The sequence below is a fragment of the Phyllostomus hastatus genome, unplaced genomic scaffold, assembly GCF_019186645.2.
Source record: "Phyllostomus hastatus isolate PE091 unplaced genomic scaffold, TTU_PhHast_1.1 phas_contig_29, whole genome shotgun sequence".
NCBI classification, from domain to species: domain Eukaryota; kingdom Metazoa; phylum Chordata; class Mammalia; order Chiroptera; family Phyllostomidae; genus Phyllostomus; species Phyllostomus hastatus.
The window spans coordinates 42,452,728-42,468,486 of NW_025333835.1; the positions used below are offsets into that span (position 1 = coordinate 42,452,728).

Here is a 15,759-nt window from a genome sequence, read left to right on the forward strand (position 1 = left end):
ACCATTTTCATTTCAAACTCACCACCATTTATTTTTAAAGAAGAAAAAGACTAGCAGTTCTTTCTTAAGCTGAGTCCAGGGGTTCTTTGTCCGCATCTGTCATCTGCAGTGTCAGGCTTAGATAACTTAAACAGGGATTTCTACCAGACAAGGGACAGCGCTGATGACCAATCACAGCGCTCCTGTGATGACGGAGGGAGTGGAGGACCCCACAGCAAACTGCATGCTGGCTATGACCTCATGCAGCATGTCCCTTCGTCCCTGCCAATGTGACGCAGCCACAGCCACCAACGCCACACACACGGGGCAGATTTCCTACCAGCCGGGGCATTTATACTCTGCTACGCCTCAGCCAGTCTATGGAAACAACTCTGAGGGTGAGCCTCCTTCGCTCGAGGAATTAGGAATCAATTTTGACCACAGCTGGCACAAAACACTAGCGGGGTTACACGCATGAGTAGCGGCAGATGGCGGCAACATGAATGAGGCGGATCTGGCAGGACCCAGGCCTTTGGAGCCACGCTGGCTGGCGCAACCCAGCGCAGCTGTGGACATGGGGTCAGTGCGACTGGATGTCCGGGAAGGTGTCACCAACCTTCACGGGCGTGGCCAGAGTCCTTACTTAGTCTCTTCTTGCAGCTTTGTGGTGATATTTGTCTTTGCAAGGAATGGTAGGACTCATTCTCACTGCTGGAATCTTTGGATGGCGTAGTTTTCCTGCTTCCAAAATTTCCATTCCTGGCCCTGGGCAGGGAGCTCGGTTGGTTAGAGCATCCTGATGGGCCAAGTTTGCAGATTTGGTCCCCGGTCACGGCACATACAAGAATCAACTGGTGAACGCTTCAGTGAGTGGAACAACGAATCAATATTTGCTCTCTCTCTCAAATCAAAAAATAAAAATCTTAAAAAGAAACCCTGTATATGTTTTCAAAATTTTTTAAATTTCTGAAGGAGCTGTGCAAGGACAGTAACTTCCAGTAGCATCTCCTTGTGCTTGGTTACATGGAGTCTTTGTCCTGATTTCCGTGTTTTCGAACTGAAATGATCTGGGAGGTGGCCATGCTGGGTCAGATACACAAAAAAGACTTCGAACTCTGACATCGGACCAGCAAATTGCAACCGCGCAGCCCTCAGGCAGGCCTCCCACGTGACTTGTGCAACAGCGGAAGAAGTAGAGATGCACCTTCTGTTCACTTTTACAGAGCGTTCGAACCCCGCACCGGACTCCCCTGCAGTCGGACTAGCTTTAAGTGTTTGTGCTTATGCCAATAAGAAGCGCTATCTCTTTCCTGTTCCTGCAGCCTTTGGAAAACCACCTTTTTCCTTGTAAATTATATCATGATGTTTTTGATGGATTTTTATCAACGGTGGGAAACTGACCACAGAGCTGATAATGACCTTGCTTCAAGAAGACCCAAGACTTACTGCAGAAATATTTTTTCAAGAAATTAGGAACGAAAAGTCCCCATTCTCAAATGGGATTCACTGCAAGCAAACAGGTGATCCCAGCGCGGAGTTTATGAGTTTGCATTTCAAACATGGGACATGCCTTTCAATCGTCTTATGGAATGTTTGCTAAAATTCAGTGGCAGAGAAGTTCACAGTTTACCTTACTGCAGATTTTTTAAACCTCATAATACGAATCAGGAACAGTTTTAAATATTCACAGTCCTCCCCACACCCTCTTTTTCCTGCTTCCAAGGGAATCTACCTTCCGTGAGCATACATTGTCCAGACAGTAATTCCTCGCTTAAACACACACTCAGTGGGACTGAGGCACGGGAAGCTCCTTGGGCGTCAGGCATCAGACGCCCCGGGCTGGCCAGCTCGCTGCGTCAGTTCTGACACCCAGTCGAACTCCTCTTCCTCCTCAAAGTCCCTGTGAAGAAACAACACGGACAGTAAGCCTCCAGCTTAGGGGTACGGTAAGTATTTGTTGATGGGTTCAAAGCAGAACACCACCGTACCAATATTTACATTTTTGAAAAGTGAGTTCCACAAAGCAATTGAACACAGAAAAAAAAGAGTTATTTCTTATAAAAGATCACTTCTTTCACTGGTTCTACAGTATTTTCAACATAAAACTCTAATATATTAAAAAGTAGTAAGCCCACGCCGAACCAGGATACACATAGGGCTCAGGCAGGAATTTAGTTAAATTACTGTTACCCGTCACCCACCCCCGACAAAAGATCAGGGTATGAAGATTCACTTATGATGTAAAATAATACAACCAGCTCCTCTGAAACCTGAACTTATCAAGGCATAATTTAAATCTCTCTCTCTCTCTCTCTCTCTCTCTCTCTCTCTCTCACACACACACACACACACACACACACAACTAAGGCTTTCTAGGTGCATCGCAACGTACGTGTCCTCCTCATCCAGTCGAGGCTGGAGTCTCTCCGGATCGCAAACGACAGCATCATCACCCCCGTCAACATGATCTGATGCTTCTGTTTCTTCAGACAGGGGGCCCTTCAAGAACCCTTCTGAGCCTTCGGAGGAACGGTGACAGAAAACATGGGAGGTTAAACAGTTTTCACTTGCTTCCTGCATGCTGGACTCCAGTCCTCGAAAAGCTTGCCGGCTGCCAGGGGGCGACGCCGTGTTCTCTGTCTCCTGCGGGGTCTCCCGCGTCCCCCAGCCCCCGGCAGGGCCCCTGGCACAAAGCGGGCCCGGTAGGCATCGCTGTGTGTGTATTACACTTAAACATACTGCTTCCTTCGAGAGGAGGAATTCAGCATACAATCAAAACCCTCGAATGTCAGAACTCACGTCAAAGCACTGAAAGTTATCTCTGGATAGTCAGAGACAGTGTGTTACCATGAGGAAGTCTGAACTGTGAAGCCACCAGTATATTTGCACAGAAAAACTGAGCTACTCTGCAGAGAAAGCAGTCACGTGCTTATTAAAATACGGCAACACACGAGCAAAAAGAAGTAACATAGTTCTATGGGGAATTCTAATTATAGCTCACGACTAGCTAGCAAACATTCAAGAAAACCTAAAAATATGACCCTATGAGTTACATTATAACTTGGAAGTGAAAGGGCTTCTGTGAGGGGGGTGGGATGGGCGTTCCCGTCTGGTGGGTAGAGTGTCCTTTGGGAAGACGGGGAAAGTTCTGGAGAAGGAGGCGGTGATGGCCACACAACATTGTCCATGTCCCCAACGTCCCTGAACGGTATGCTTAAAAATGGTCACAATGGCACACTTCATGTCATGTAGATTTTGCAATTAAAAAAAAAATTCGAAGGGTTTGCACGGTTATGTGTAACAGACACGGAGCACCTGGTCTGTATATGGTGTACGTCCGAAAGGCCAGGCCGAGGTCGGCATTCTCCAGGAGGTTCAGCAGCGTTTTGGGGGTCTCTCTGAGCCACTGCTTACGGGCACTATTTCCACTGTACTTTATGACAGAGCCACCTGGTTGGGCAAAGATAAACATTAGGGGCAAATAAAAAAGGCTTTCAGCACCTACCTTCCAGATCACCTTCCAAGCAAAAGGAATTCCATGGCACTCTCTTCTACAACCCACTTCACTCACCTGTGCGACGCCAGGAATCCTTCCCAGGACGATACCAAAAAAGAAATAACCCCTAGCCCATTACACCACGACTGGAAAATGACAGTCAGACAGACCCCTGACCTCTGTCGTCCTCTGCGGGGAAGCTGGAGGCGAGGATGGAGGCAGCTCCCAGAGCGGCGAGTGCGGCTGTGGGTGCGTTTCTCTCCCACTGGCGCCGGGGAGGACTTGCTGAGCCGGCTTTCCTCGGTGGGACGGGCTCGCTCCCCGGTCCTAAAACGCAAAAGGGGACACTGAGCACAGTCTTTCGTTCACTTACCTTCATCCGTGTGCGAACTAGTTAGTGCTTCTCTCTTTCAAACTCAGACCGGACAACACCGCTCCTCGAGTCAGTCTACGCAGTCAAGGAAACGAAGAGAAACTCCAGATGGAAAGGCAAACGAATCATTACGGTGAGTGTTTAAGAATCACATGTGTGTCTTTCCATGTCACACACACTGGAGAAGAAGGAAGCCCCGAGAGACTCAGACACACACGGGACACCACGCTTGTCACGGTGCGGAGCCTAACAAACGCTAGTTGTCCTAAAGGCTCTGATGAATCCACACTCCTCTCTCTGATTTTACGGGTAAATGGACATCCCTGAACTAAAATACTGCACGAGCGAAACCAAGGTCACGGGCTACCTGGCACACAATGGGGAAAGGGCGGAGTTGCAAGACTGAGGGCTGACACCCCTAGAGAGGTTTACGTTCTCCCAAAAACAGCCCTGAACGTTTAACTTGAAGAAGAAAGTCGGCTGTGAAAGTGACTCTCTTTTAGTGCGTGGCACAAAGGGAATGGTCACCAGACAGTGGGTGTTCCACAGCGCGCCCCTTCCGCGGGTGACCTTCTGTACCCCTTAACCCTTCCCTCTTATTCGGGTCATAACCACTGCCTTTGCTGGATCTTTTCAAGTGGAAGGTCTGAGTCACGAATGACAAGTGACGAAGGACAGAAAGAGCTCTGAAAACATTCAGAGATGACAGCTTCCAAGGAGACAAAGCGTCCCATTAGGAATGGGCTCAGGGCTGCCTGGAGGTGCATAAGAACTTCGGGGCAGCTAGCATGTGACCAGTTCCAACTGTTGTAAAAGCTTGTTTTAAAAATTTTCTTTACAAGATGGTTCTCCGGAAACTTGGGGATACAATTTCTGATAAGATTGATAGTGTGTTTTCATGGCTACATTCCTAGGCCAGCCCACAGAAGCCTTCTAACTGCGTGTAACACACCAGAGTAAACGTAGCACTAACAATGACACGGAGAACAATCTCCACATCACTCAAGTCTCCAAACCAAGCTTTCTGACCCCCGGCAAACTAAATGTGGAAGATCCAGTACAGAACTATGTCCTCAGTAACAAAAAATGGTTTTTGATCTGAGGGGTACTTCCGAAAAACGTCTCTAATCATGTGTAAATGTCTCTAATCATGTTTCTTTTATGTTACACTACATTTCAGAAGAATACTTAATTTAAAAAAAAGAAAAAGCTTTCCAAAATTCTTACCCTTCTTCCGTGATGTGCTGTGCTTAGATTTTTTGGTTTCTTCTAACACCTGCTCACCATATTCTGCAATGATCTAAAAATGGAAAGCAGAGAATCTAAAGATGTGCGATAGACACCCTTTTCTTTAGACTCACCACGACACTGAGTCACCAACATCCTTCCCCACAATAATATTCACCGGTGAAGAGTAAAAATGCCGTTTAAAATACGCACTGTAGAATCTGGACACACAGACCAACAGACACTTGTACATGTCCAGGAAAAACTCTGACAGGATATGCAAAACTATACCTGTGATTACATGTGAGGAAGGGCACTGTGGAAGGGAAGTGGAAAAGGACCTTTTTAAAGATTTTATTTATTTATTTTTAGAGAGATAAGGGAGGGAGATAGAGAGAGAGAGAGAAACATCAATGTGCGGTTGCTGGGGGCTGTGGCCTGCAACCCAGGCATGTGCCCTGACTGGGAATTGAACCTGCGACACTTTGGTTTGCAGCCCGTGCTCAATCCACTGAGCTACGCCAGCCAGGGCTGGAAAAGGACCTTTTAACATTTTATGTTTTTGTTATACACTCTGCATTTGCGTTTTTACAAACATGTATCAATAATGTGATTGTGTTTAAAAGAGAACGAACCACTTTCCCAGACATCTGGGACCCGCACCCAGGTCACCCAGACACCTGGGACCCGCGCCCAGGTCACCCAGCGCGGAGCAAGCCTACCTCTGGGGTGAGGCACTTCGGGACGCACCGGGCCACAGTGCCGCTGGAGAGGAGCGTGGTGGCGGAGGGGCGGTGGGCGGGGCTCCTTTTAAACATCTGCTTGATGAGATGCTGAAGCTCGTAGGAATAATGGGATGGCAGCGGGCTCACGGACCCCTGACATACTTTGAGGATAAGGCTTTTCCAACTCTTTGCCTGAAACTAAAAAGTAAAATTGAACGGTAAGAGCAGATGCAAGGAAGGAGGATGGAAATAAGAACACACCAGCTGAACTGAGTTCACAGGAATCACTCTAATGTTATAAATGTGATCTGCTGCCTGGTTATTTTTCTTAAGATATTATTCAAAATCTTTTGGTGGTTCAGAAGAAAATAAAAAACTCAAGTAGTACACAGTAAAAAGCTTTCCCATCTAGAGAAAGTCTTACCATCACTGCGGGCTGTGGGTACTTGATTCCTTATCATCAAGGTTTTCGCAGATGTATATTTCTCATACACTTTAAAAAATAAACTTATATATGATTTTTTTAAAAGTCAGATGACACTCAGGGCTTACACAGAGCAGTGTTCATTCACTTCACTCCTCCCCAGAAGTCCCCAGGCCTGCCAGCTTCCAGGCAAAATGACCTTGAGACTTTTCCAGTTTTACACGTCCTCTGTGACACCCTTTTCACCTGTCCTGTCCTCCCACTAAGTTTTGAAATTGGACAACAGATACAAAATGGCACACCAGAGTAACATTTTCAAAGTTTTCACTGGATAATAAGCGTATTAGAATTAACATCAGATTCAGCCTGGATGACACCTCTGTAAAAACAGGTTGGCATTCTGACTTGGAAGTGTAGTACCCTATTGATAAAATACACACGTGCAGACGTAAAAAAAGGAAAAAATCAACAAATGACAAAGGGAAAATTCAGGTGATGAAAAGTAAGATTGAATCTGCTTTCCCTGAGGCTTTTTAACGATTTTCCTGGGTTTCTCTGTATTGCCTAAAGGCTTAAGAACCACTTTTGCCTTAAAGCAGCGGACAGAACAAACTGCATGCGAAATATTCAGGGCCCTCTGCTCCTTAGTAGTTATTCTCACTGAAAAAAAAATAAGAACACATATATGAAAGTTTACCAAGAAGAAAAATCAGGGACATGAAGACCATACTCATAAATCAGATGCTGGAATTTAAAAAGTAACTCGATTTGCACACAATGGTTTTCCACTTGGGCCACACATTGGAATCACCATTTTAAAAATGCTAATGCCCAGGACCCCCTCGGAGATGCTAATTTAATTAGTCTGGTGTGGCCTGGGCACAAGCATTTTTAGAGTCTCCCAATGGAAATGGTTCAAATGATAAATTTTAGGTTATACAGATTATGCCAAAATAAAAAAAATGAAGACTAGCAAAAAGGAAGGGAGGGGAAGGGAAGCTAAACATAGAACTATAAAAAACTAAATCCAAAAAAAACCCTAAATCCTGGAAATTTCCTATTCGTTGATGCTACAGAAGTGACTCAAGGCAAAGGTGAAAGCAACGGAAACGCATCAAAACGACGTGTTCGTCCGTGGACGCATGTGCACACTGTGCGTGCTGAGCCAGACATGACCGGAGGCGGCCCCTTCCACGCTGCCTGCAACACTCACCGGGTGCTTCAGGGTGCAGAGCTCGTACAGAGTGCAGCCCAGGGACCAGATGTCACTGGAAACGGAGAGGAGCAGTGTGTGGGCTATGAGTTATCACACGAACACGTTTGTACTGTCCGATATTAGCACGTGGAAAATGACCTTTAATGCGAACGGATACTGCAAGTAACTCCCAGCTACAGAAATACAATATATGGCAATTTTTGTCTAATGCTTAGGGACTTACTAACAGTGATGCTCGCGATAAACTCCCTGCTCCCCAGCCTCCGCTCCCCCTCGTCAGGGCGGCCTGGGCGCCATTCCAGCATGTTTGGTGCAGGAGGGACGCTCTGAGGACCCCGACTGCCTGCCGCAGTTGAAAGGAGGGCTGTAGAAGTCATCCGGGGCAGCCCACGCCCAGGCCTTGAAGCGCACCTCCCGATGGCCAGCAATCTACCTGGGCACAGTTTTGTGCCCACTGGACGGCTCTAAGGGGCAGTGTGCTCCCCTACCATAAGCCAAAAACGTGTCCTCTGGGGACTCTCTCTGCCCCGTGTGAGCGCTACATTCCGAACAATGGAGTATGTTCGGCATGCAGAACATAAGTAACGTGTAATTATTCTAAGTCTTCATACTGTATCTTCCTGCAATCAATTAACCCACCACTCAAGTGCTGATGATCTGCTCCTGTCAATATTAACGACATGCTCCAGAGGCTCCTAAATGTTGCCGCACGTTGGACTGGAAGCTGGAGAATCACTGACGCCTGCTTCCCGCCCCGACATTCTGATTCGAGGGTTTGACTGCAGCCTACACTCTGGGGATTTTCAAAGTGGCATCGGCAAAGCCTAAGAACCAGCGACGCACTTCCCACTGACCCTAGAAACCAGTAGCCTTTTCTTCGCCATTCCCAGTTAGCTCCTCTCCACTCCGGTTCCCGCAGGCGGGACAGGAGGATTGCACCCAGAAGCCCGGGAATTCAGATCTGACACTGCTTTCAGGTATTTTTTTTTAAAACCAGACTTCACGTGTAGGCTGCAGTGCCTGTCACCCAACTGTCACCCCTGCAACACCAAATCGGCACAGCACCTACCTCTTGTTGTTGTAAGGCATGTTTTCCCAGACCTCCGGGGGCACGTAGTAAGGCGTTCCCACGTAGGAGCAAGCAAACGCCATGGGACTACAAGCACAGAAAGGCAGAGAATGAGCACAGGACGTGCCTGACAAGGGGTGCTGGGACCGCTGCCTCTACTGCGGAATAGAGGTACACACCTGGAGAGGAGACGGGCGGATCCAAAGTCCCCCAGTTTCACTTTTCCGTTTTGGGTGAGGAAGATATTCTGCGTTGAAAAGAGAAGAGCTCAGAAGACATCCTCCCGCGTCCCAGCCGGAGGCAGAGGTCTCCAGAGAACCCGTCTGCCGGTGCAGACTAAGGGCAGAGGTGCTGGCAACGCTCAGGGCTGAGTCCCCAAGTGCAACAAAAGGACGAGGCAGCCTCTCGCCAGCCGCACCGCCCCCCCCCACGTGAGAATTCCCGGTGACTGATCAGAAATCTGACACCAAGCCGCAGACTGTATGAATGGACCCTGAATCCACTGACGGGGGACCTGTGTCAGCATCCTGACTCCAGGTGGCAGGCCAGTCCTCAGCCATTTTCCTTCTAGAACATACGGACTTGGTGAGCGGTTGCTAAGTGAGCTGGAAACATATACCGTAACACTGCTGAGAATGAATGACTTTTTCTCAGGTAGCGGTACCTTATTTGGCGAGTGTGAGCAGTAAGTTGAGAAATATTCCTACACTAAATAAAAGTGTCCTGAAAGGAAGTATCGATAGACTATCAGAAAAAAGACTAAATAAAATAGTTTTGGGGTGGTTTTTTCTTTTGAGTCGCAAATGTATTCCACTGACCTTGGACTTGATGTCTCTGTGCAACACACGCTTCTTGTGAATGTGGTTGACTCCGAGGCACATTTGTGTGAACCAATTAAGGATCTGTTTTAAAAAAAAGAGATGCAAGTCTACACGAATGCAAAAACTGGTTCATGTTAACCCTAAATTCCAAAGAATCATCTGTAGGCCTTAGTTGACTTAGGTTTGACATGATGTAAACCCAGAACTCCTAAAAATGATACAGTTCTACTGAGATTCAGTGTCACCTGCAGAAAGTCAGAAAAGCTGTGAATTCCACGTTTCATCATTTTATCATTTTATGTATGATCCAAACAGCAATTTATTTTAATTAAAAAACTCCCACTATATATTTCTCATACTCAACCAAATCAAAGTATTTCTTAAATACACAAAGGTAGTTTACCACTTAGAAAAATGAATTTGTTATGATTTTATAGAGCAATCATCGCATCAGATTTTCACTTCCTTTTTCAGAATATTCTTCTATTAACATTAAACGATTTAATCACAATTGTCCACAGCCCTTTGAGGTGAGTGTTCTGCTCACAAATCCCCAGAATTTCCAGGCACCTACAACTCAGCGTCAGACTGATTTTTCCCTTTTTGCTCGGGAAGCTCATCTAGTTGAAGCCCATGCTGACCTCCTGCTACGGAACCCCTATTTTAAACAAAACGACGTCTAAATAAAAAATATTTATACCAATACAGTTTTACATCCTAAACAAGCTAAACCCCATTAAAGCTGTGTATTTCGTTTCCTTCGGCGGTTCATTCCAATAATATTAGCGTGCCATTTGCCATTAAAAAGGCAGTGGTCCCAGGCTCAAGGAAATGCGCTCAACTTGGAGAGGAAAAGACTGAGAGTAGGCGCTCCCAAGGAACAGAAAGGTGGGCTTCATTTTTTTCGAGATCTGGAAATAAAAAACAAATTCATCTGCCTCTAAACTTTAAATAACAATGGAGCCCTGACTGGTGTGGCTCAGTGGACTGGGCGTTGTCCCCCAAACCGGAAGGTCGCCAGTTCGATTCCCAGTCAGGGCACTCGCCTGCCTGGGTTGGGCCAGTCCCCGACCGGGGGTGTGCAAGAGGCAACGGAGCGCTGTTTCTCTCTCCCCGCCCCACTCTCTCTCCCTCCCTTCCCCTCTTTCTAAACATAAATAAATACAATATTTTTTTAAAGATTTATTTAGTTATTTATTTTTAGAGAGGGAAGGGAGGGAGAGAGAGAGAGAGAGAAACATCAATGTGTGGTTGCTGGGGGCCATGGCCTGCAACCCTGGCATGTGCCCTGACTGGGAATCGAACCTGCGATGCTTTGGTTTGCAGCCCGCGCTCAATCCACTGAGCTACGCCAGCCAGGGCAATAAATAAAATCTTTTAAAAAATAAACTTGAAATACAACAAAAATAAAAAATTTAAATATCTAGCACAAAATATGAGTAATACAATTTTTAAAATCTTCTAAACATGGACGTTTTACTCCTCAATACTTGATAAACTTTTACCTACTTTACGTCCTGAAAACCCGTCCGGCAGCCACATCCTGACTGACAGCAGGAACCACGGACACAGAAACGAGGCCTTTCTCCCTGGCGGGTCAAGTCCTCAGACGTCAACGCTGTCATTCTAACTTACACGGGTCTCACGAGACACACGCCACTTCCAAATCTTGAGGAAAAACCGTGTCAGCCAGCCTCTTACCGTATCTTCAGGAAACAGCCTTCCTTTCTGATGCTTAATCTTTTGCAGGAGGTCCCCTCCATCACAATATTCCATCACGATGTAGAGGTGTCCTTCAGCTGGGAAACACGGGGGGACTCCTTAGGAAACTGCCGGGGCCCTAAACCAAGTGCCGACACGCATGTATGGGGGGGGGGGTGGAATTCCTGTTTACCTTCAAATGATTCTTTAAAGGCCACGACATTGGGGTGTTTCATTTTGGCTAACAGAACAGCCTCCTTCCGGGAATTCTGTGTCTCAGAGGAAGACTAGAAGGAGATTTTAAGTCAGTGCAAATGGAGTGCTTCATCGGAAAGCAGACCACTTCCCGACCAACAGTAGGGTTTATACAGTACTTCAGTGCCAGACACAGTTTTACAGCCCTGCACTCTGACCCGACTTAGGTTTACCAAACTCTAAGAGACAACATGTGGCAATTTTTCAGCTGTGGCTATTTTTTGCGTACTTCAGCTGATGCAGCCTTGTAATTATAGACGTAGACTAGTTTTAACATCAGCCTAGTCACACTCTGATTTGGACAGCCGGTGTGCCATTAACAACAGTATATCCTTAAAGAACAACCAGAGGTCCCATGTTTTAACTGTCTGCATCACTTTGTCCACTGGCCCAGATTTAAAAAAAGAAAGAATGTATTGGTGTATTACTATAGCAGAGATGGGCAAAGACCACACACAAAGCAAGTCCCCCAAACTGTCTACCTCCTAATGTACTGTGTGAGGATGAAATACTGATTTGCCTTCCACTTAGGAAACAAGCATTCTCAGACCAGCGACATCGACATCGACACTAACTGGTAACTTATTATAAATGCAAATTCACGGGCCCACCCAGACCTCCTCAAATGGAAACTGGGGGTGGGGGGAGTGAGGCTCAGCAATCTGGGTTTTAAGCAGACCACCATTGAGTGGTCTGATGCCCACTCAAGTTTGAAAACCACTAAACAAGGTCAAGAATGTGGCAGGGGGGAAATAACACTTCGGAATTTTATTATATTAAAATGTATTTTTTTAAAATTGATCAGAACAGTATTAAGCAGCCCCCATGGCATGGATTCTTTCCTATGACAACTATGACACAGAGTGACAAATAGTGATAAATCATCACGTTCTTCATCATACACGGAAATGAGGCCTGTAAATGGAGCAGCTGAATAGCTTCTCTGATACCAAACGGTAGCATTTTAGGTCTTTGCTGTTCATTGTACTTTTACGTTCCTTTTTCATTAACGTTGCACCTGAGTTGCCCTGGCTGGGTGGCTCAGTTGGTTGGAGCGTCATCCCATAGAACAAAAGGTTGCAGGTTCTATTCCCAGTCAGGGCACATATCTAGGTTGTGAGTTCAATCCCCAGCTGGGGTGTCTACTGATTCAGGAGGCAACCGATCAATCTTTCTTTCTCTCTCTCTCTTCCACTTTCTAAGATCAATAAAAACATATCCTCAGGTGAAGATTTAAAAAAAAAATACTGCACTTGAGTTGTTTTTGGCAAAGATTCCATACACCCTTAGGCATACAAAATTAGCAGTTGTTATGAATTATTCTCATTGAGGTAAACAGCCGACGTCACCTTTGCCTATTTTCCTCCCCTTTTGTTAATTACAATATCCCAAGAACCACACGAAATATATCAAGGCTTTGTACACCCAGGGAGCCAACCCATTCCATCGTTTGCACCGAGCAGCAATCCCACGTTAACTCTCAGGAACTCCCTCTCTTCTACCAATCGCCTGCACACATTCAACATGAGCTAATTTCTCTAGCAACGACCTTGGGAAGCCTGATTTCCTTCATGGCAAACGTCCGAGGGCTGCTTTCCCGCTGAACCAAAAGGGCTCGGCCGAAGGATCCCTCCCCGATCACGCGCAGGACCGTGTAGCCATCCATGCTGGGCACCCACGCGGCCGGCTCCTCTTCCAGTCACCACGGGCTCCCGCAAACTAGATTCCAAAACAGAAACATTAGAGAATCACATTCATCTTCAAGGGGCAGAATTCGTCCCACAGTGTCTCTCATCACCACCACGGCAGGACAACCAGCAGGACAACCTGTTTCTTTATTCACTCAACGGCCTGACACTGGGAGCCTGCACCAGGTTTTATTTATTGCCCTGCGTGAGTCTGTCGTCATCCCTGCCACCACAGGCGCCCCACTGCAAACGGACCCCAGGTCTCAACAGATGGAGGGTGCAGAGTCTCACAGAGAGAGCTAGGCTGGCAGCCAGCAGAAGTGTCCAGGGGAGTGAGGAAAATGGTATTTGAGCTGGAGGCTCAAGACGAATGGAAGCTGTGGAGGCAGAGAGCGGACAGAGAGTGATGGGGCCAAAGGGAGCCACGTATTGAAGAGCAGAAGAGACGGTGTTCAGTTCAAGGAGTTCAGAGAAGACGGGAACAGGCTAGTGAAGCAGACAGGGCCTGTGCGAAGGCCATTGTAAGTCAAATTCAGGTTGCTGGATTTATCCTTGGGGTAACTAAAGGGCTGTCTCTGAAGGGTTTTAGCAACACAGTCCTACCTGCGTGTTAGAACAATCCCTCACCCTGGCTGTGGAGTCAATGGGCTGGACAGGGAAGGGGGTGGGGATGGCCAGGGAGGAGACGCCTACAGAAAAGGTAGGGAAACGGTGATGGAAAGGAACAGGGTGGGGGCGACGGGGATAAAGAAAGTAGGAAGGAAACTCGCAGGAAGAATTGGCAAGACTTTTCGTGGTAAATCTGGGGAGGACAAGGAGGGAGAGGGAGACAAGATGGACTCCCAGGTTCCTGGTGTAAACTGGGCTAACAATGGTATCATTCCCCCAAAGAGAGGAAAGCCGCAATGGTTTTTGTTTGATTTTGTCAGCAGTGGGGATGTGTCAGGGATGGGGACCGGCAGCTCTAGCTGGAGGTGCCTGGGACTGAGAAGAGGCATTAAACTCAGTCTTTGAACTTCGGTCTCCCCTTCTACACATCCAGGATGAAGCAACTAGTTGGACGACTTAATACATCAGCGATAAGGAACAGAAAGTTCCCAATACTTTCGTACACAGAAGGTCCCAAATAAACCACAGCTATTATCATCACTGAAACCTTCAAAGGTGGGGTTTTTTTTCATTCCATAAAAACACTGGATGAAGAATTAACTTCATTTTTCAGAAAGCTAACTTGTAGTGTTTCATTTTATTAAAAATCACACCACAAGGAATGACGAGGCACAGAGAGCAAAGCAGGTAACGCAAAGATGACACACCACAACCTGTGGCATGGCCCCCTGTAAACCTCCGTTTGTCCTCCTGTCGGTCATAGAATTACCAGGCAACCTAGGAATAATTTCTCCACTGAACCAAGTCAGACGCATTGTCTGCGAGGCCACTTTGCAAGGACAGTTAGGTTTTTCCGTGCATTTAGGGACCTGGCGGAAAAAAGTTCTTTGCCACTATTGTAAGTGACCTCTGGTATTCATGACCCGATTTAACAAGGAGGCCCAGTCTCTCCGTATTCCTCTTCTGTTCCCCTGCCGGCCTTTGCTCTGTGTAAGGGACAGAACTGATCAGTCAGAAACCACTGACAAGTCTCCGCCGAAAACCACAGCTGGTGCACTCGGCCCTCATTTATCCTGATACCACGCCCATAGGATCCCTAAGAGACTTGAATACACTCTGAATGTGACAAGTGTCTCCTCGCCTGCCCAGGCCCAGCAGAAACTAATAGTGAGCTGCCAGGGCCACAAGTGGGAGCCCCGCTGAGACACAGGGGAGGTCGGGAAGGTGCGCGCGGGGTGACCGCAGGAGACCAGCCATCCAGTTCACCTGCAACCAAATCTCTGCTCCCGGGCCCCCGGGCAGCGCCCCCTCCCGGCACCTACGAGCGCTCGCCGAGCGTGTCTCCCCCGCGCCCCGACCCAGCGCGGACACCGCGGCGTCTCCCCGCCATGCTGCGCCCCCAGCCCCACGCGGCGCCACGCCCTCCAGGGGCCACCTGCCCGACCTGACCGCTCACGGGCTTCCCCGCGACTCCAGTGGTCCCTCCGCCCCCGCGTGGTCCCTCCGCCCCCGCGCCTGGCGCGCTTCCGCGGGGCGGGCCCTCGGTCGTCTCTCGGGTTGCGAACCGAGGAAGCCTCCCTGGCCGGGCGGGAGGCCCTGTTCTCGGAGTAGGCGGGCCTACGAAAGGCGCCTTTCAAAAACTGGTCCCACGTGGCTGTAGAACAATGCCACTGGTAACGAGGGTCAAGTGTCCCCCAGTAACTTCAGTTTTCTCTCCAGTTTAAGCGAACGGCCCATCTAGTTAAGTTTCAGGCGCTCGGCTCACTGGCCGTGACTTTGGGCAAGGAGGGGGGGCGGGCAGAATGATGCCCCACGCCCCACTCCCTGGAATTTGTGCATAGGTTCAGTTTCATGGGGAAGGAGAATTAAGCTTGCAGGTAGAATTAAGGTTGCCAACCAGCTCACTTTAAACTATGGAGATTGTTTTGGGTTTGTCTGGGGGAACCAGTGTAATCACTTGGGCCCTTTAAAGTGGATTTAAGAGGGGCCCCAGAGTAAACCTGACCCGCCCAGGGGAGGACTGAATCGCTGACCATACAAACTAAGAGACTGGAAGTGACTGCATAGGATGGTCGGAAGATTCCAACTAAGGGCTACTAATAGTCAATAGTCACATCCTAGGCCCGTGACTTCCTTGACCAAGGAAAACCCTGGGTCACAGTTTCTGCTTCTTCCT

General features: G+C 47.8%; 1 protein-coding gene across 1 annotated transcript; it reads right to left on the bottom strand.

Annotated features, from left to right (window-relative positions):
- Nucleotides 1-10: 10 nt before the first annotated feature.
- On the bottom strand, nt 11-15,091 carry NEK3 (NIMA related kinase 3). The gene is made up of 14 exons (XM_045839119.1): nt 15,028-15,091; nt 12,836-13,005; nt 11,225-11,318; nt 11,032-11,129; nt 9,328-9,411; nt 8,689-8,756; nt 8,510-8,596; nt 7,438-7,492; nt 5,798-5,998; nt 5,076-5,148; nt 3,653-3,802; nt 3,295-3,429; nt 2,372-2,498; nt 11-1,879 (listed from the first exon to the last, which is right to left on the bottom strand). Exons 2-14 carry the CDS (start codon nt 12,950-12,952, stop codon nt 1,798-1,800), a joined length of 1,371 nt encoding a protein of 456 aa, XP_045695075.1. The 5' UTR covers nt 12,953-13,005; nt 15,028-15,091; the 3' UTR covers nt 11-1,797.
- Nucleotides 15,092-15,759: the final 668 nt, after the last annotated feature.